The sequence below is a fragment of the Pelophylax lessonae genome (genome assembly GCF_965119305.1).
Source record: "Pelophylax lessonae genome assembly, chromosome: 4".
Lineage (NCBI taxonomy): Eukaryota > Metazoa > Chordata > Amphibia > Anura > Ranidae > Pelophylax > Pelophylax lessonae.
Window position 1 is genome coordinate 269815990 of NC_138771.1, and position 21995 is coordinate 269837984.

At 42.6% G+C, this 21995-nt stretch overlaps 1 protein-coding gene across 1 annotated transcript in view; it reads right to left on the reverse strand.

The window, feature by feature from the left end:
* The window catches only part of WIF1 (WNT inhibitory factor 1), a 165663-nt gene that overhangs the window by 89234 nt on the left and 54434 nt on the right, over positions 1-21995 (reverse strand). The window contains exon 3 of the mRNA XM_082252868.1: positions 10333-10441. Within this exon, the coding sequence (XP_082108994.1) occupies positions 10333-10441 (109 nt within the window). The remainder of the gene's footprint in view (positions 1-10332; positions 10442-21995) is intronic.

The window sequence follows — 21995 nt, forward strand, 5'->3', positions numbered from 1 at the left end:
TGAGCCTGCTCACCAAATCCTGGAGATGGTTGTGACACACACACAGGAGCGTTGTAGAGCCTCCAATCTGGTCAGCAGATGCTGGACACACTCGATCAGTTTGAAGGAACAAACAGTCTGGACTTACACCTGTCACGCTGTCTCCCTCTCTGTGGCAACAGTCGTGGAAGGTCTCCAATGTGACCCTGAACAGTAGGTCCATCTGGGCTGGAACAGTGAATGCCCCAAGGATAACAGCAGCCTCTCTGGACACGTCTTTCTCTTTTGACACCTTGTCGTGGTCTGCCCTTCTCCCAGGCAGACAAGATGGAGTCCTCTCTCTTTCCTCCTAGAGCTGGCTGGAACTTGTAGTCTCTGCCCAAGGCATTAGAATGGGGCCACCTGTGCTGGAAACTACACGTCCCAGAGTTCCTTGCAGTTCTGCTGTCCTCCCTGAATTGGCCAGCTCCTTCTTTTAATAGAGAAACAGGGGATGGGTACTGAGTGTCTGTGAATATACCTCTCACTCAATGCACAGTGAGAGAAGTTTAGGGAGAGGGGGAATTTCCCCCTCAGGAGCTGACAGTCCCTCGGTCAGCTTGGCACGGTCGCAGGAGATGCGGGGCACCAGCTACACAAGGTTCTACGTTTTTCCTGTAAATTTAAGGTACAATCACATATGGCAGCCACTCTCCCTTAGAAGGGAGTCTGCCCATGGCATAGAATAAATGAACAAGATATGAAATGCTGAAATTTGCCTGTGAATATCAGTTGGAGTAGAAATCGCCAGTTAGTAATGCAAATAGATATAGACACACAGTGCGCACTTACAGTATATCCTCACAAGTGCAGCACCTTATGCTGAGTTGGAAACTGATAAAAATTTCATCCATTGCATAAATGTATTTTCCAACAGAAGAGTGTGATACAAAAATAGGCCAGTCATCAGTTGTAGTCAATAATAATTGCAAACATTTCTCTCTAGCTCCACAAACATTGTTTAGTCAAAGTGGATCCAGTTTTATTTGACTGTGCCAATGACACTTCAATCTAAGTCACATTTGAAGAATATTCAGAGTTCATATGACAGCATATACTAGAACAGTTTTGCCACTCTCAGCAGCTACTTCAGAAGAGAGGTGTATTTTTCAACACCAGGGCATGCAAAAGCCTACAATGCAGAAGGAATACAGCACCAACGACCACATTCCTCCAGAAGAAAATATTGTACTCTGCATATTCCATATTACATTATCCTTGCAGCTTTTTCTTAGAGTATATTTATCAATGAATAATGAAATCAGACTTTTCAAAGCAATAATCTGTAAATATTTGCAACAAAAAATAATGAAAATAACAAAACACTGTTTCAGTTGAGGAAAGGAAACAGGCCAAAATATCCAACCATCTTACAAAAAAAGTATTGTTTAACCTAGGAGTTGCAACTTTTATGCCCTAAATCTACATGCTCTCCTTTAGTACCAATAGTCACTCAATTTCCCTACCCTACTCATTTATAGACATCCCATCAATGACCCAAATACTGTGGCAGCACGTTGCTCTGCCAGGGTTTAGAAAGAGGTTATAATCTAGGATTCTCAATCAGGCAGGTTAGGGGACTCCAAGGGGTTTGCTTAATGCAGAGAAAACTGACTTTTCAGTTTTCTCATTGTTTCGTATGTGGATGAAATCTCTTATTCTGGGTCCAGGTTTTGTAAACTGCAAGCACACAGGTGTGTGCAGTGCTTTTAGTAGTAACCTGACCATGGTTCTGGGCTCCAGCTCGGAAGACAGGAGGTCTTTGCCCAGGAGTCAGGAGAGCTCCACCTAGGAGAGAGGTGGGAGCCATAGCAGGAATGGCCTGCCAGCAATTCAGACAGTGCTGGTAAGAAAACAGTCTGTAAGACAGACGAGGGCCTGAAGTGGAAGGCCAGAGCGACAGTTTTGTATGTATAAGCCAGGAGGCTAAAAGTCTCTTTCTTTGCAAGAGTGAAATGCTAAAGCCCCCTGTGAGGGAAACCTGTTGTTTTTGATTTACTGTAACTTTGAACTTTCTTTTAACAAAACTGGGCAAGAAAAGCTCTTAAAAAGAAGAAAGTGCGTTGTGGTGTCCTTTAAAGCTCTACTGCTTGATGCTAGCTCTCAAAATGTTAAATCCTGCTAAACTGCCCACACATTCAAACACTAAGCGGCAGGCCACCAGAAGCAACAAATGATATCTTTAAATCAAACACATGCTTATATAATTTGTGTTTAATCATTCTCTGGGTCCCACATAACAAACCCCAATGACAGTATGAAAAAAAATAAACTTTCTGTGGTACTATTGGTGGCAATTCTACAGCAAATTTTACTTCTGTCTTTGGCACTATGCTTTTTCCTTCTTTAATGATGAACATACAATAATCACAATCTCCACATCTCTTTACACCTTGGAACCATTCATATTGCTATGATCTCCCTTTAGGAACTGGCTTCTTACCAATACATTTTTTAGAGTGGAGGCTCATCTATATGTGATCACAGGATACTTATACACAAACTTCTTAGCTTCCATATCCTCAGAGAGAAAATGCCAATGTTTTTTAACCAAATACTGTATGTGTACATGTAGTACCACAGTACTGTGCAAAAGTTTTAGGCAGGTGTGAAGAAATGTTGTAAAGTAAGAATGCTTTCAGAATATATATTTTAATTGTTTATTTTTATTAAGCTGAAAAATGCAAAGTGAGCAAACAGAAGAAAAATATAAAACAAATCAATATTTGGTGTGGCTAACCAGCATCAATTCTTACACTTGCACACTTTGTACACTTGCACAGGTGTATGATTACCAAAAATACCAAGCAGGTATTAATGATAATCAATTTTATATGTAGGTGGAAACACATTCATTCATTCACTGAAACAGCGTTGTAGGATATCTAAAACTGAGTGAGAAACAGCCAATCTCTGCTATAAGGTGAGGTTGAGAAAGACAGTTTCATGTCACAGGTCAAGGTCATACACCATGGCAAGACTGAGCACACAAGGTAGTTATACTGCATTAGCAAGGTCTCTACCAGGCAAAGACTTCAAAGCAGACTGGGGTTTGAGGATGTGCTGTTTAAGCTCTTTTGAAGAAGCTTAAAGAAACGTTAAGAACCGTAGATGCAGCGGTCAACCAAGGAAACATAATGCAGCAGATGAAAGACACATCATGCTTACTTCCCTTCTACAGATGATGTCCAGCAGTGCCACCAGGTGCGTGGGTAGTCACACCCTCATTTTGTAGTGCCATCAGCAGAGAACTGGCAGAAACCAGTGGGACCCAGGTACACCTCTCTACTGTCTAGAGAAGTCTGGCCAGAAGTGGTCTTCCTGGAAGAATTGTGGCTAAAAAGCCATACCTCTGATGTGGAAACAAGCCTAAGCGACTCAATTATGCACAAAAACATATGAACTGGGGTGCAGAAAAATGGCTGAATGTACTCTGATTTGATGAGTCAAAATCTGAAATATTTGGCTGTACAGGAGGCAGTTTGTCTGTGAAGGGTTGGAAAGAAATACAATACTGAGTGTTTGCAGACAACAGTGAAACATAGTGGAGTTTTCTTGCAAGTTTGGGGCTGCATTTCTTTAAATGGAATTGGAGATTTGATCAGGAGTAATGGTGTCCTCAATGCTGATAAATACAGGCAGAGACTTATCCATCTGCCAATCCAATCAGGAAAGCATGCGAATGGCCCTAATTTTTTCTGCAGCAGGGCAGTGATCCCAAACATACAGCCAAAGTCATTAGAACTATTGTCAGCATAAAGAAGAACAAGGAGTCCTGGAAGTGATAGTTCAGTCCCCACAGAGCCCTGATCTCAACATCATCCAGTCTGTCTGGGATTAAATGAAGAGAAAGAAGGTTTTGAGGCAGCCTACATCCACAGAAGATCTGTGGTTAGTTCTCCAAGATGATTGAAACAACATACCTGTCAAGTTCCTTCAAAAACTGTGTGCAAGTGTACCTAGAAAAATCAATACTGTTTTGAAGGCAAAGGGTGGTCACACCAAGTATTGGTTTGATTTGGATTTTTCTTTGTTCATTTAGCTTTTATTTTACTCATTTTGTTAACTAATAACACTTCAATTTCTGAAAGCTTTTTTTAATTTAAAGCATTTTTTCACAGCTGCCTAAAACTTTTACACAGTACTGTATATTGAAAACTTCACCTCAAAATATTCTTGTTTTTCATTCTTTTTATCCTATCAAACAACATGGACTTTCCTTGGCCCTGTGATGGTCTTTGCTAAGCATTTTGTACCATCCTCCCTCTCTTCTTTAATTTTATCACTTCACTCTCAAAATGATCACTCTCTAAACACTTTTTCTTGGCTCTTAAGTGTTAGATATACCTTTCATGAATCTTGGTTACCCATGATCTTGGGTGGAAGCTGTTCTCAGTCAGCAAAGTATCAGATGTCACCGATTTCCACTATAATTGTGCTTGCCCACCTCGGCGATCTCAGTCTTCGAATACAGAAAGACTACCTTTTTATGGTCTACTGTGTTTGTGACCCTTAAGCTGGGTGCACACAGGCCGAAAATCAGCCGAAAACTGTTGGTTCAGCCGGAAACGGCCCGCATGTAGAGCTGTCTGTTCTTACAACTAGCTTCTGTTAAACAGGCATTCTGGAAAACCAGTCCCCCTGTCAGAAAATAATAGCACAGCGGGGGGAGATCTCCACACTAACATTGCTTGTGTTAGTATGGCAATCTCTCAGTTTTTTGTCATTCAGTCTGCTGGGCTGAGAAAAAAAAACGTATAGTGTGTATCTTGCTTAAGGTTTTGATCATTTCCATTTAGAATGTGAAAAATTCTCTCAATTCCCTTTCAGTGCAAGTTCAAAGATATTAAAAGGTCGTCAATATACCTATACCAGGGCAATACTTGGCAAAGTGGCAAAGGTGTTTAGCAAATTTATAATTTGAATAAATATGATGATCTCTGTACCCCCAGATACAGGTTAGCATAAGCAGGAGCAACTTAATGTCGATAGTAGAATCCTGTATCTTAAGGAAATTAGAACAATCATGAACTCATTGAGTTAACAAAATTCCAGAAGATCTGAAATAAACATATTATGTGGTTTATTACTCACCACTCGTTCCTCCACAAAATGGTAAACCACCTCCATACCTTTTCATTTTCATAGAATGTCTGTGAATAGGTAGAATTCATGTAGAAATCTTGCTGTAACCAGTTGCTGCCAATGGATTACAAATAGAGCCACCATGCAATTATGGGATTACACGTGCAGCATTGGCATTGAAGGTAATAGTATGACTCCTTTATTGGATTATAAAGGTGCAGTGACTATTTGAGAATGATTGATACTCTGGAATGTACATTGTCAAGAAAATTACACATTGTGTTTCAAAAATACAACTTGGAATAGATAGAACTTATATATGTCTTGCTGTAACCTGTAGCAAACAGTGGATTACAAGACTAACCCATAAAATCTTTGAATTACAATGCAAAATTGGTATTGAAGAAAAAATACTGAATTTACATGTATACATATATCCCAGTAGGGAAAGGTTAGAACTCTTTCATTAAGAAAAGAGTACAATACATTTTCTAAACGGACAAGCTGCATAGTGAGAAACCCCCTAGCAACATTGTACAAGGAGGGAAGTCGCAGCAGTGCTCAGAAAATTAAAGCTTGTGGTGTATCTGGCATGAAATACAACTTAGAATTTTAGCACCCCCAGCACCTCTCCAGATGTAAGAGACCAATCATTAGAGGTAAATAAATTGGCCCAATCTGACGTCTACATTTGTTTTACCTGGCGTTCCACTTTAATTTTTTTATATGTGTCTACAAATAAGTTATTTTGTATTGTGGTATTAAAGCTTTCCCTTTGGAGGATATACATACATAGCTGTTTAATTTGGAATATATATTGTATTTTCCTATTTTTCTGTAGTAGTCACATAAGTGGATACACGTTTTTCTTTTTTTTTTTTTTAGTATATAAATTTTGAATACCCAGTGACTCTAGATTCTTTTGTATGGAAGTTTAATTCTCATAGTCTTTTTGTTGGTATAAAATTTGTTTACTATACTTTTTCTTCATTCCCATTAAAATACACATTAGCTAAAACCTCATCCCGTTCGTTTTGCTATAAATAGTACAGCATTTATGCTCCCATTACAGCGTATTGGGCCCAGACATCATTCGAAATACATGATACACTTGACAGTGATAGTTCAGGAGTCTGCAGCAAACTTGACGCAACTATAAACATATTATTGTGCCATCTTAAAGAGGAAGTAAGCTTTCCTGGTTTGTTTGTACCTATATTTAAGCCTTCTAGGGTAAGTATTTCATAATGAGCTAGTAGCTCATTATACATTATACCTTTGTCTTACAGGTTTTTATTTCATTTTTTTTTTTGTTTCCCCAGGGTTTACAACCTCTTTAAGATCCAAATATAATTACATATCTTTGCTAGTGCCTAATAACCCTAATAATAACACTTTTTATTACAATTCTTGCATTTGTACCTATAGTTAAGATGCAGAATGGGGTACAGTTAAAGGGAATACATAATCCTTTTGTTTTAGATAAACATTTAGGAGAAATCAGCATGTAATATACTTACTGTTGTTTAACAGTTTTAAAAATGTTTCTATGTATAGTTTGTCATTATGTACTCTATGTAGGTACGTGAGGCAACAATTTTTGCTAATGACAATGCTCGGCCACTGTGACTGATAACTTATCTTGGTAGTGAAATAAAATTTCCCTCATTAATGCATTTAAAAAATGCAAAAGTCATATTATAAAAATTCCTAAAGATAAACACTGCAACAATAACTCAAACTATGTTGAAAAAGCAAGTGCCTGGTGCGCTGCCACTGAAGTGATGATAAAATTATAAATAAATTGTGAATCAATAAAAAAGAAGGGGTGAAATGTAAATAAGAGGATGAAGATAAAATGTGGATAAAAAATGATGATGGAATAAGCTGCCAATCCTAGTAGTGTCACCACATACTAAAATGGATGTATAAATAAAGATGAATCGGCGCTATATTCATAAATACCACATCTATTATGTGTCCAGTATATAATATAGTAGAAAAGATCAGATGGCATATAATCTCAAATAAATATGTTGATGGTGTTCCAAATAAGTGATAAAAGATGTGGAGTAAACATGCTAAAAAATGATACAAATAATATTAAATGATATCAAACATCCATAATACTATAATGACACATGTAATAGCATAAATAAATATATGATAAATGAAGAGAAAGTGCTAGTGACAATAAAGTGTCAATGCATGTGCAAATAAATGCTAATCAACAATATAAAGTGCGCCAGTGAAAATATAAAGTATTGAGTAGCTGGTATATATCATACATAAAAGTGACATATAAAGTGCACAAAGTGATGGTGCTTAAATCAGAAAAAGTCCACTTTAAATCTTGTAAGATTCTGGTACCTTTGGTACCCTTATTTACCATTTTCCTTTCAACATTGCGTCCCACCTTTCTAGTTAGGTGGAACGCATACACCTTTAAGACGGATGACGTCATCGCTGAGCGCCGCTGAGCGGCTATTTCAATCGCCGGCGTTCTCTCTCACGTTGTTCGTTCAATGTGTGCCTACAGGCTTACAAGCCTCGTCTTGCTGTTGGAACCTCCAGCTATTTGCCTTTACCAGGAACAGACCGGAACCTCGCTACTGATCCCGTATCTCGCTACCGGATCACTCCCTCACTACTGGACCCCTCTACTTACTAAACCTTACTAGTGATAAGTACCCCACAGGGGAATCCTCCATAACTAACTTACACTATCATCTTCTGCACATTAAGGACTGTTACTATCTATGCATAATAATTCTACCATCTGCACTGTTACATAGATTGCTAGCTCTTGAGTCTACTACCATCTATCCTTGCACTGGGTTAGTCTATCCTGTATATGTCATCTGCTGTCCTTACCACCTGTTACCATACATGATTACTAACCTATCTGCATTCTACCTATTACCATCTACTACTCTCCTGAACATTACTATCAAGTGCTTACCATTACTGTCACTGCTCACACCTGTCCCTTCAGCACATCACCTCCATACTATCATATACATCCTATCACTCCAGGAACATCTTATTGAGTGTGTGTATATCTGTATGCTGAAGCAGACAGGCCCACAGTGATGAGTCTGGAGAGTTGGATCTGGTATTCCAACACATCTCTACATGACTACTGAGTGGAGATTCTGCAGCTGCAAATCCAGCTTACAATAAAAACTCAGGAGCGTTACAAATCTATAGTGCAAAAGATGCAAAGAGCCACAGCTTTGTGAGTGACACAATATAAACTCAATTCCAAGGTTGTCACCGATGTGGTCAAGATCCACAGTGAATCCGAGTGCTGGTAAAAATGGCCGCTCACCTTAAAAAGAATGATTTCCAGCGGGGTATAGAGACTGTGTCTCCTGACAGGTCTCGATCAAAGACACCCAAGGGGACAGATGATGTGGTTAATCTGCTATGTCTCCTGACAAGCCTTGATCATACAGCAGAGGAATCGATATAAACTGGCCCAACAGATATTCACTCGTGGTTCTCCCTCATGTAAGGTTTAATAACAAGAAGGGGGCTCATTGTGCAGCATATTAAAATATTTATTAAACAAAAAATAGTAACTTACATCAAAGAAAGAGTTGTTGCACAGTCGCAAATCGCAGGATGTGAATATAACAATAACTTCCGGTCAAGGGCGTAGACCAGGAAGTGACGTCAACCGGCTCCTCCCGACGCATTGCGTCACACACCTCGTGACTTTATCAAGGGTATCAAACTATATGTTCGCCCTAAAATAGACTCGCAACAGATCTCCCCAGTTGCAGGTTCGTGCAGCTGTAGCAGCACATCCTACACCCACTATAGTCAGTCTTCCTCTGCTTCTACTCATATCTGTTAATTCATATCTACAAGCAGCCTTTCTCAAACTTTTAAATATCTAAAAACCTGTAAAATAGAATAAAATTAAACTGAAATTGATAATGTTGAGAAAAGAAATGCAGATTTTAAAAAAATGTAGGGTTCCTTTACAATAAAGAAATGACCACTTAGATTGCTGGTCAGTGGTGAAAGGTCCCTTTACATTGGTGGCCAGTAATTTGCCCACTTATATAGGTAGTAAGTGAAAAGTGGTGTTCAGTGGGAGAAGGTTTGCAATTTTTATTTGTGTGTCACCATGCACAGTCCAGAGTGGTCAATGAAGGGAAATGTCCCCTTATACTAATGTTCTTAGGAAAGAAGAGCTATTACACTGGTAGCCAGTGGGAAGAATTCGACTTAGACTGCTGATCAGTGGAAAGAATGCCCACCTACAGATAGCTAAAAACTGATGCACTGATGTCAGTCCTTACTTATCTAGGAGGAATAAATTGCTTATTGCTCAAGGAACCCCTTGCAATATCTGGAGGAACACTGGTTGAAATGGGCTGCTCTAAATGTTACTCCATGTACACATCACCATAAAGACCTAAATGGATGCCTAACTAAGAAAATGACTAATCTAATCTAACACTAAATATTTACCACTAATTCTTTGTGAAAGTGCATATCTCATGTCATAGGTAGTAGTGCTTTCTGTGCATCTGTGTTATTTGTTCTGGCATTCAATAAATCCATCATGGAAGACAATAAAGACATGGTAGATACCAACAGTCTGGTCAGCTGTTTGTTCAGTACAAAGTAACACAAACACAAAAAGAATAGATCAGCCTTTTTCAACCAGGGTGCCCAGGCACCCAGGGGTGCCTTCAGGTTTGTTCAGGGGTGCCTTGGGAAAATTCCTAAAAATTGTATACAAACCAAAGGGTGGCTCAAGATTGCCTTTTAGTTACAGAAAGTCATAGGTTTTCATTGTGCACCATTAGAACCTTCTATTCACTGGCCTCCTAACAACCAATGGAACCATCATTTAATAAGGAGGACAACAGGTGCCTGCATAGAATCTGTGTTTGGCCCTTCCCTGCCCCTTTCTGTCAGCACTGAGGTCACATTAGCTGAGCAAGGAAGAGAAACAATGGAATACTAGTCAGTACCTGTGTACAAAAGTGTGTTTTGCTTTGGAAGACTAAATCACCTTTAGGATTGGGTGTCCTATGTGTGTGGAAGTTGCTGCAATATGTAAAACCATTAGTGTTGTTTTTCACATTTTAGAATGGGGTGCCTTGACATTGTGCAGAATTTTAAAGGGTGCATTGACTGAAAAAAGGTTGAGAAACACTGGAATAGATAATAATAGAAAATGTGCATATTTTACTGAATGTAACAAACCTGAAGCCTTGTGTGGAACAGTACCCAGTAATGGCATATTTACAGATGGATCAGCCATTATTCCTTTATCCAGGGAGCGAAGAGACAAAAATTCATAATAATATTCAGCCTGTAAAACAAAGAAGCAAATCATAGTGTAAATCGTTAGTTATAACCAGTTTTAATTATTCATATGTACCTGCACTTTTCACAGCCTCCAATCAGATTCTGGATGTCAGGATGAAAGAACGGATTGGTGATAATTGAATACACAGAGAGTTTTTTAATATTCCTTGACCTTCTATAGCATGGGTAAAACTGGGCACCAAGGCATGTGCTGCAGCAGTTCAGAGATAAGGAAGGATCCCCCAAGCTAATATGCAGTGTCACAGCTGAAGGGAGCATAGGTGAGAGATCTTTAGAGGGGGGGGGGGGTTTGAGGGGGGAATCTGTACTGGGGAGGGAGGTCTGTACTGAGGGGGATTTGGGAAAGATGGGGGGATTTGTGGTTAGGGGGAGTTGGGTTGGGGGATCTGTACTTGTGGGTAGAGAAATCTGTACTGGGGGGAGGTTTGTACTTGGAAGATGAGGTATTATTTGGTTTAGTTGTATACGTTGGCTTGTGCATCACATATTTCTAAACCTTGCACTCTACATTATACACTCTCGACACCTGCTCTCTGTGCATTAGGCACCTCGGATCCCTGCACTCTGTATATCATGCACTCCTAACTTCCTTGCTTTGTGCATTCTGAACTCCTGACCTTTGGGCTCTGTGCGTTAGGCACTCCTGACCCCTGTGCTCTGTGTGCTACCCACTCCTGAGCCCTTTGCAAATGATGCACTTCTGAGCCTTGCATTATGTGCCCTAATCACTCCTGAGCTTTCGCTCTGTGTGTTGCGCACTCCTGAGTCCTGCAGTTTATGCATTATGCACTCCTGAGCCCTGCTCTCTGAGTATTACACAATTTTGAGCCATGCTACCTGTGCATTTTGTGTGTTATGCACTCCTAAACCCTGCGCTCCATGCTTTAAGCACTCCTGAGACCTGTGCGTTACACACTCTTGAGCCCTGTGCATCCGAGAACCCTGCACTCTGTATGTTACATACTCATAAGCCCTGTGCCCTGTATGGTACATACTCCTAAGCCCTATGTCTTCTGAACTGCACTGTATATGGCATACTCCTGACCACTACACATTTTATACTTCTGACTCTAGCAAGCTTTGTGCTATATTTTACAAGTACATTATATACTCCTGACCAAAGTGTTTATAGTCACAACAGTTGCTGTTTGCCAAATAGTTACTATTTTGATGTTGTTCTTTAACCACTTAAGCCCCGGAGGATTTGGCTGCTAAAAGACCAGGGGTTTTTTTGCGATTCGGCACTGCGTGACTTTAACGGACAATTGCGCGGTCGTACGACGCTGTACCTAAACGAATTTGACGTCCTTTTTTTCCCACAAACAGAGCTTTCTTTTGGTGGTATTTGATCACCTGTGCGATTTTTTGATCACGCACTATAAACAAAAAAAGAGCGTCAATTTTGCAAAAATAACAATATTTTTCACATTTTTTTATATGAAATTCCCCCAAAAAAAAAGTAAAAATCAAAATTTTTTAACATTTTCGGCCAATTTGTTTTATGCTACATATGTTTGGTTAAAAACCTTAGATTGTTGAAAGGGTTCTTTATTGTTAGAGCAGTAAAAATGTGTAACTCCTTCTCCTGTAATGTGCTACTTGCTGAGAGTGTTGGCGACTTCAAAAAAACGTTTCTTTGTTTTGATTTTTCAGAAATAGAATATACAAGGCTATAGGAATTGTTAGAGAATAGAAGTTACGCATTCACACACCCACACAGAGGTTGAACTGGACAGACCTCTGTCTTGTTTTCAGCCTTTTTTAACTTTAGAAATAAATAGAAAATACCTGTTTGTTTACAGAAACCAAAATTACTTGCTTTATAAATCAGCATTTCTACAGTAATATACAGTGTAAAGAATTTGCAGAAAATACCTGAATTCCTGCCTTTCAACAGATGAAACTTTAACTTTTGCAATTTCCATATGCTTTGCCTTTCATATACTCAACTGTCCCTTCTCCAATAAATACAAGATCCTGCTGCCAGGCTCCTTAGTATTACTTGTCACACCCTGTCTCATTCTTCCCTTCACTGGCATACCTTCTGCTAGTCACTTAATCAAGCTTCACCATTTGTAATATATACAGTAGTGTCTTCTTAAAGCAATTCTAAACCTAAACTATATTTTATCCTAATGTATTTCCTGCATTAAAGTGATACTAAAGTCTTGTTTTTTTTTTTGTTCAAAAATGACAAACATGTCACACTTACCTGCTCTGTGAAATGGGTTTGCACAGAGCAGCCCAGATCATCCTCTTCTGGGGTCCCTCGTTCCTGCTCCTGTCCCCTTCCTCCTGCCAAGTGCCCCCACAACAAGCAGCTTGCTAGGGGGGGGGGGGGGGGGAACTCGAGCCGAGCCACTGCTCCATGTGTCCATTCAGACACCGAGCCTAACCTTGATCGACAGCAGTGGGATCCAATGGCGCCCACTGTGTGTCTCAGTCAATCAGGGGGGAGAGTCCCGGACAGCCGAGTCTCTCAAGCACATCGCTGGATCGAGATGGGGCTCGGGTAAGTATTAGGGGGGCTGAGAGGGGCTGCTGCACACAGAAGGTTTTTTATCTTAAGCTGAACTAACCCTTTAAACAACTGATGTAATTTGCTAATCTGAAAGAACCAGTGCAGATCGTAATTTTTTCATTTGCCAGCATGCGCTACTAAATTCAATTCACAACAAATTATCAGTATCCAGTATATTTTATTATTTATTTATTACAGGTATTTATAAAGCGCTTTACATATATATATATATATATATATTGTACATTCACATCAGTCCCTGCCCCCAAGGAGTTTACAATCTAAGGCTGGCCATACACTATAACATTTTCTTGAACTTTCCTTTAGATTTACCCAAACCATATAATATGTGGTCAAACCTAAACACTTTCAATTTTTATGCATTCAAGCAGGCCCTTGCGCTACATAGTTGAAGGTAAATGTAAAGGAAATTGAATAAGAAAATTGTATAGTGTATGGCCAGCCTAAGGTCCCTATCTCACACTCATACATACATATACTAGGGCCAATTTAGACAGTCAATTAACCTGCCATCATACCTTTGGAATGTAGGAGTAAACCTGAGTACTCGGTGGAAAGCAGGCACAGGGAGAACATGCAAACTCCAGGCAGGTAATGTCCTGGTTGGAATTCAAACCGACAAACTTAGTGCTAACCACTCAGCCACCCTGCTGCCCAGTAGGTTTGCACGACATTAAAGGGATGAGGCAATATATATGCCACCTATTAGTCAATTGCAAATAATACACTCAAAGGTTGCTATCAGAACCACTGTATGTTACCCAACCAAATGCATACAAGGAGATTTGTCTGCTTTTTATAAATCACTGTTGATTCTGCCTGATGACAGCTAGGGGACCATGTAACAGGTAAGGGGACTGGCTTAATGATCAGGCAGAGGGTAGCTTAAACTTAAACTTTACTAAACAGATGATGAGTAGCAATAACAATTCTAACAGGGTTTAAATTATAAAAGAGTGTGCATACAGTACACAACAATGTTAAAGCAATTACAAAGCTGTATAAATAGGCGCTTGTAAGGGCAATTCCTCTACAACTCAATAAAGACACAAGGTGGCAGTACAGAACAGTCTCTATAAATCTCTGCAGCCACAGATACTAGAGAACAATCAATATTTCATTTAAGAATATGTTACCCCAAAATTTTATTATCCTGATATGTGCCTGCTGTACCATGTTCTTGTATGAAAATGTATTCTGTTTTTTCCCTTTGCGTGAAATACCTGGTGTTCCCGCAAGTCCCTCAACTTTCATAATAAAAACTGACCACCCTAGGTGTGAGAGCACAACTTGGTCAGTTTTCTGGCTGTGAGGCAAACTCAGCCTGCCCTCCTCCATCAATTAGACTTATGCTGACGTATAACCCCCCCCCCCCCCCCTGCACTGGAAAGACCACTGTGTTGCTGTTTCTCCTCCTCTAGCTCTCTGAGCTCCTTATGCAGCTGAGAACAGAGGTTAAGTGATCACTTCTAAAAAAGAGAAAATAAATATTTTTCTAATGTTTTCATATACAGTATATATACAAAGGTTTTGGCTTTCATTTATATTTTAAACTGAATTGGTTGTTTCTAAAGGACTAAAGGCATATTGTTTTTTAGTAAGGGAGCACTATAGCCCGTCGGGTGTTTTTTTTTTTTTTTTTGTATGCCATCTTTGTTCCACTGGGGAAATCTTTCTTCACTTTCTGTCCTCTAGTCAAAACAGGAAGTGAGAGCTATTCCCTCCAAAGTGAGAGAATCTGAGGGTGTCATCAGAACTATTTGTCCCTATTTGAAGATTTCCCCTCTATTCCTGTTCTGGTGTCAACTCAAAATTTCCTTTTACTTTCATTTAGGATTTAAAAAATTATTTTCAGGTCCACTTCCCTCCCTCCACACTCTAGCCCGCTCCTACCAATTCTGGACTCCTCTCATTTACCACATAGCTCTACAGATTTTCAGCTCTGTAGCCTCTACTAGTGGTGCACCGAAATTTCGGCAACCCAAATTTTCGGCCGAAAATGGGCTTATTCCATTTTGGCCGAAAATGGGTTAAAGATGCCGATATTAAAGATGGCTGCAGCGCAGGTTTCAAAACCTCCCTGTGATGTCACTACTACTACAATGTGCATGAATGAACTAACACACCGGGCGGGCTGGCGAGCGGCCACTAATAGCTGTAACTATGTGAGCGCTTCACTTCCCTATCAGGCGGGTATCTCCTCTGACAGGGAAGTGAAGGGCTCACATAGTTATAGCTATTAGTGGCCGCTCGCCCGCCCGGTGTGTTAGTTCATTCATGCACATCGTAGTAGTAGTGACATCACAGGGAGGCGGGCCGCCGGCCAGAGGCGGGTCTTTTGAAAGGAAGGACACAGGAGGAGCTAAGTGAGAGTAAAGAGATTGCATCCTTGGGATGGGGAGGGACGCTGAGGCAGGGGGGGGGGGGCACTGAGGCGGGGGGGAACGCTGAGGCAGTGGGTGTGGGGGGGGAAGCTGAGGCGAGCTTACCAATGGTATTTGTATTATGCAGCATGAGGGGGTTAATGTATTGCCACTGCTGGTCACTGATGCATTAGTGACCGACCAGTGGCAGTTAATTAACCCCTTTGTGCTGCATTAGTGCAACCAGTATCAGTGCAACCAGTGTTAATTAACACTGATACTGGTTGAGCTAATGCAGCACAAAGGGGTTAATTAACTGCCACTTGTCGGTCACTAATGCATCAGTGACCAGCAGTGGCAATACATTAACCCCCTCATGCTGCATAATACAAATACCATTGGTAATTAAATTAACCACTTGCCAACCCGTCACAGTACATATACTGCAACAGGGTGGCAGCTACAGGTGTACGTCGCTGCCTGTTTTTGGTGTATACCCCTGTTCTATCTACTTTAAAATCATTTGGGGGGAAAAAAGTCATTTTTGGTTTCGGTTTTTCGGCCAAGGGCATCCTGTATTTTCGGTTTCGGTTTTGGCCCAGAATTTTCATTTCGGTGCATCCCTAGCCTCTACATACACCAAAGGGATATGCAGATTGTGCCACTTCTCCTACCTGACTTTTTTTTTGGAGCCTGCAACTTTTCTCTTGTTTAAAATACTTACCAACCGAATACCAAACTATTATGGAACTCAACGGTGGTACAGATCAGACATGCTTTATCACAATCCTACTCAATGCTGATTACAAGTGAACATCACTGAGACCCCAGTTTTCTAACATAGTGGAAAAAAGACCTATGAACAATGTTCTCTCCCGCTCAAAGAGATAGAAAGTTTTTATTTTTCCACAAAGCCTCATTGACAAACAAAAAAAAATACTCACAGGGTGGTACAAAACCCCCGAAATCTAACATAAGATAAACCCCCAGGTGTCATCCTGGTGTTGGCGATGCCTAAAGATGAATCCATATTTTCTGCGATTGTTAATAGACAAAGACTCTCTATGAGTCAAAATATCACCACTTGGGGATTTACGTTCAAGGGAGGAGACCAACCCCCCCCCCTCATCCCTTCTTCCTTTTTTCCTCCCTCCCCCTGTTCTTTCCTCAAGCTTTCTTTTCTTTTTTACCCCTAAGCTAAAGGCTTCATTCACACTTAATTTGAATCGCGGACGGAATCGCAGTGATTCAGCCCATGGTTCCAAATTGCAGAAAAATGCGGGCCGCGTTTGCAATGCCATTACTTTTTAACGGCATGCCACTCACGGTGCAATTTTGCCACGGCTGTCACTCAATAAATTATGCTGCAATCGTGGCAAATCACAGCGTTGATGCCCAAAATAAGCTCCTTTTTGAGCGGTACGCTTCGCATTTTGCGATTTTGCCATGATACTTGCATCGCGATTGGGGTGCCATTCAAAGTATTGGTATTGCAAACGCGTTCTGCGTTTTGCCGCGATTTGGAATCACAGGTAGAATTACTTTGATTCCTTCTGCAATTCAAATCGCCTAGGTGTGAATGGGGCATTACCCTTTTTACTTGCTCACCCCCCTGTTTATGCTATATACTATAACAGGGCCATAACAGGGAAAATATCAGTCCTTATGGAGACTTTGACTGAAAATTCTATTTGATGGACTCTGAGGTTGATTGAATGTTTCATTCTAATGCTCTTTACAAATTGTACCTTATTTTGGAATACGCTTTCATACTCCAGAATACTGTGCTGTCTTTATATGCTGTAATGTTCATCCTGTTATCTGGTCAACTAAAATAAAGAATTGAAAAAAAGTGTGAATCTCCCTATTGGGGGCACAGACAGCAATAAAAACTGACAGGTGTTCCAATCCCTCTCTACTCTCTAAAACTAAAAAGAAGTTTTGCCTTTAGTAATACTTTGAACAGTATAGTACATAAACAGCTACTTGCACTTCACCTCTGCAACAGCATCACTCACAGTGAAGTCCAAAGTAGGTCTAGATACTCAGACAACCAGCTTAAAGTGATTGTAAAGTCAGAAGGTTTTTTTTTATCTTAATGCATTTTATGAATTAAGATAAAAAGCCTTCTGTGTGCAGCAGCCTCCCTCATACTTACCTGAGCCCCCTCTAGATCCAGTGATGTTGTAGGAATGTCTCGACTAACCAAGACTCCCCTCCTCATTGGCTGAGACAGCAGCGGAGTGCCATTGGCTCCCGCTACTGTCCCATCAAAGTCAGTCAGCCACTGAGAAGTAAAGGGGGCAGAGCCAGGTCGGGGCTCCGTGTCTGAATGGACACAGGAAGCTGTGACTGTGGGGGCACTCAATGGGAGGGAGGGGCCAGGAGCGCCGAAGAGGGACCAGAGAAGAGGAGGATCTGGGCTGCTCTGTGTGTAGCACCCCCCTAAACAGGTGCTAGGTAAAAGCATCTTTTTGCTCCTGCTGCTTATCAGGGGAGCTTGATTTGTTAGTTTTGCCTGTCACATATTTCCAGGTGTGATTTACTGGGTCTGGGGGAGTGTGCCCACTGTGTCCAATGAGGGAGCTTGTTGGACAGGGTAGGAAATCTAACTAGTAGGACACAAGGGTTTGTGGCTGTCTCAGTGGGTGGGCATTGTTGCAATTCATCCTGGGATTGGCTTTAAACCTGGAGGGAGAATGTGACAGGGTGTCTTTGGCAGGAAGCAGAGTCCCAGGAGGAGGTGGACGGCTGTCTCTCCTCCTGCAGTGTGTGAGGAAGGTGGTCTTAGGCGGTCGGCCTAGTGAACCAGGTGTGGAGCTGAGCTGCAGAGGATCCAGAGTGCTGACAAGTGGAGCTGCTGGCAGAATCATCTTGGGAAAAACAGTATCACGAGTACCAGGAGATCCACCTAAGGGTCTGCCAAGGAGAGGGGACCACTACAGAGAAGTCAGGGGATCAAGGAGCCAGCTCACACAAGGAGTGTATCAGTAAAGGGGGTGCAGTATAGTTGACCCCGAAGATTAGGAACAAAGGGGGTACCAGGAAGGGCCCTGCAGTTGTTCTGCAGTACAATTCAGTTTACTTCAGGATACAGTTTACCTCAGAAAGTTCATTCAGTCCTGTATCACCACAGCTTGTGACAAACTGAAGCAGCGGCCTAGCCGTTACTAGCGTTATTCACCGTTGCTCAGCGTTAATCAGCGTTGCTCAGCATTTTCAAGTCGTAGCAGCCTGTTGTGCATAGTGTATAAAGTTGAAGTATCCCACTCATTCCCTTCTCCTACCCAAGTTCTAAATAAAAACACAAAAAAACCAAAGCTACCAGACTGAGCTAAAACACTTGAGAAAGATGTCAAACTGTCATGTTAGTGCTAATGGTAACCCAGGGGAACCCATAACCAGCAGCTCCCAAGGGAGTAGTGCTACAACTGCACAGAGCAGGTAAGTATAACATGTTTGTTATTTATGCCTAAAATCAAGGAGACTTACAATCACTTTAACCACTTAAGCCCCGGAAGATTTTACCCCCTTCCTGACCAGGGGGTTTTTTGCGATTTTTTACTGCGTGATTTTAACGGACAATTGCGCAGTCGTGCGACGCTGTACCTAAACGAATTTCACGTCCTTTTTTCCCACAAACAGAGCTTTCTTTTGGTTGTATGTGATCACCTGTGCGATTTTTTGATCATGCGCTATAAACAAAAAAAGAGCATAATTTTTGCAAAAATAACAATATTTTTCACTTTTTTTATATGAAATTCCCCCAAAAAATAATGTAAAAATCAAAATTTCTCTTACGTCCTCCGACAGTCGCCGCCCCTTCATAATCTTCACCAATGGGTAATTGACCTTTGCTCCGCAGGAGTAGCTAGGCAACAAGATTTGTTAATATCAAAGCTTTTAGCATATCACACCCCTAGGGGGCGGTCCCCTCAGTCAATACCTCCCTGCTTCCAGCATTCTCAACTCAGTTTTCAATTGCCTAGCTTAGGAGTAGCTGGCTGTTCCTGTGCTGGGGCTTTCAGTCTCAGCCTTCTATCCTCTTTTTGATTTTATTTCAAGTATTTTTCTCTTTCTTTTACTTAGCTGTTTTTTTCTCAGCATTAGTTTAGTTTTCTTCGGATAAAGATGATCATGCGGAGCTGGGTCTCGGACTGGCCACCCTGGATCCCAGGGCTGAGAGCCAGGGGTTTCCCCAGCCTGCCATCGAGCGTTCAGCTCAGGTTTACCTGGCATATTGAACGACCCATCCCTGTTCGCTGCAGGGATGCTGCCTGTGAGGTGGCTACCTCACCGGACGCCATTTGCGGTTTCGCACCGCAGTCCACTGCGTCCTGGCTGCGACACTCCCTGTACTCAGTACAGCGGTTTGGTCGCTGGAGAAGGCTCCCCACGCCATCCGGAATGGTAAGTAAATTTCTATGTGGGGACCTGTCTGTTTGGGTGTCAGTCTGTGACTGTGTGACCCGCATGTCTGTGTAAGTGCTGAGCTCCCTGTCAGATTCCTGTGTGGAATAGCTGCCTTTCTGTGGGCTGCGGGGGGGGGGGGGGGCTCTCCCGCTCTGCTGTGTGAGCGGTATGGGGCAGACTTGGCGCAGACATGCTGTGCGGCGACCGCTGATGCGGCCCGCCATTTTTTTCGGCAAACTGTGCTGAACGGCCCTGTGTGTTACAGCGCGGTGTGGCGGCGCCAAACGCCGCCATTTTGGCGGCGATCGCTCCTGCAAGCACATGTCGGCGCCATTTTCTTATTGCCTAGATTTCCTCAGCCGAGCGGCCATGTTTGTGAAGCCTTCATAGGCTATATAGGGCGGTCAGTCATTGCATCACTTCCTTTTTCACTGGAACAAGTGATCGGTGGCAGCAGCCTGTGTGGTCTATCCAGGTTTTTACCTTCCTTATCCTGTATTTCCTTGCTCAGTGCTCCTTATCCCTGCGGGGGTCGGTGCATACAGTAGTGTGCGGTGGGCTGCGCTCGCCGCGGTCTTAAAGGGGCAGTCCTTTATTTCAGTTGATACTGGGGCATGGATTCTCAGGATTGCAAGTTTCCTCCCACCCTGGTGGGGGGCCAAGGGGCTGCTGCATCCCCCGAGGGGGCTGATCTGGCTGCTGTTGTAGCGAACTTGGCTTCTCAGGTGCAGATGCTAATGGCTGATCGATCCGCAAAATGGCCCAGGTTATCTATTTCCTCTGATTCAGAGGGTGATGGGGCTGCTATGGCTGGAGTGCCCTTCTCAGGGTCTCGTTCATCTCTGGACCTTGTGGGGTCTGAGGGGGAGGCTGAGGTAGAAGGAGTTGATACTTCTCCCCCTGGCTCGCCTGAAGAGCTTGCACTCATGGATGAGTTGATTGCTTCTATCAAGGAAACACTGCATCTGCAGGATGAACCGTGTCCTCCTGCTTTGATGTCCTCTTATGGGACGAAAAGGAAACGCAAATCAGCGCAGGTTTTTCCCTGCCCTGCGGAATTTCAACGCGCTGTTGATGAGCAATGGCGCAATTTGAAGAAGCCCTTTACTGTGCCAAGTAAGTTCAAGCTGCGTTATCCATTTACACTCACCACTGATGAGCGTTGGTGTGTGCCGCCTCAGGTGGATCACGCGGTGGCAGTTTTGAATAAATCTACTGCGATTCCTGCTGAGGATACCCCGGTGTTCCGGGACCCTACGGACAGGAGATTGGAGTCTCTGGCCCGTCATGCTTATACAGTTGCTGGTTCTATGCTGAAGCCTATTTTTGCTTCCATTATGGCAGCCCAAGCTATTGCGGATTGGACGCAGGTGCTCAGGCGCACCCTGGTGGCTGACTCTGCTCCGCCGACAACATTGGCTATGGTAGATCAAATTCATCAGGGTGTCATGTATTTGTGCGATGCGGACTTGGATTTAGTCCCTTTGGCTGCACGCCTCTCCAGTGTAGCGGTGTTGAACCGTCGCCTGATATGGCTGAAATGTTGGTCGGTTGACCAATCCTCTCGCAAGACTCTAGCTAATCTTCCCTACGCGGAATCTCGCCTTTTTGGCGAGTCTTTGGATACTCTGATAAAGGGAATTTCCGGGGGTAAGAGCACTCTCTTGCCCCACACTCACAAGAATAAGTTTGTTCGCGGTAAGAAGAATACCTCGTTTAGGCCCTCTCAGGGGTCCTTTCGTGCCTTTCGGTCGCAATACAAGGGCAAGCCCTTCAAGGGCCAAGGCTCCCAGAAGAAGCCGTGGGCAGGTAAGCAGAAGTCCGGCCAGTCCGGGTCCGCTGCCCATGCCAATTCGGCCTGAAGGGGCGCCCTCACCCGGTTCTGGGGTGGGGGGACGTTTGCTCGGTTTTCTTCAACCCTGGCTGGCCCGCATTCGGGACAGGTGGGTTCAGGAAATCGTTCGATCTGGATACAAGATCGAGTTTCTCTCTCGGCCGGCGAGCAGATTTTTTCCCTCAAATCTTCAGCTGTCGCCGGAGCGTTTGCAGGATCTGCACCTGGCGGTGCGGGACCTGCGGGCCCAGGGAGTGGTGGTTCCGGTGCCTCATCGGGACAGATTTCGGGGGTTCTACTCCAATCTGTTCACTGTGCCCAGAAAGGAGGGCAAGGTACGTCCGATTCTGGACTTGAAAGCTCTGAACCGCTTTGTGCGGGTTCG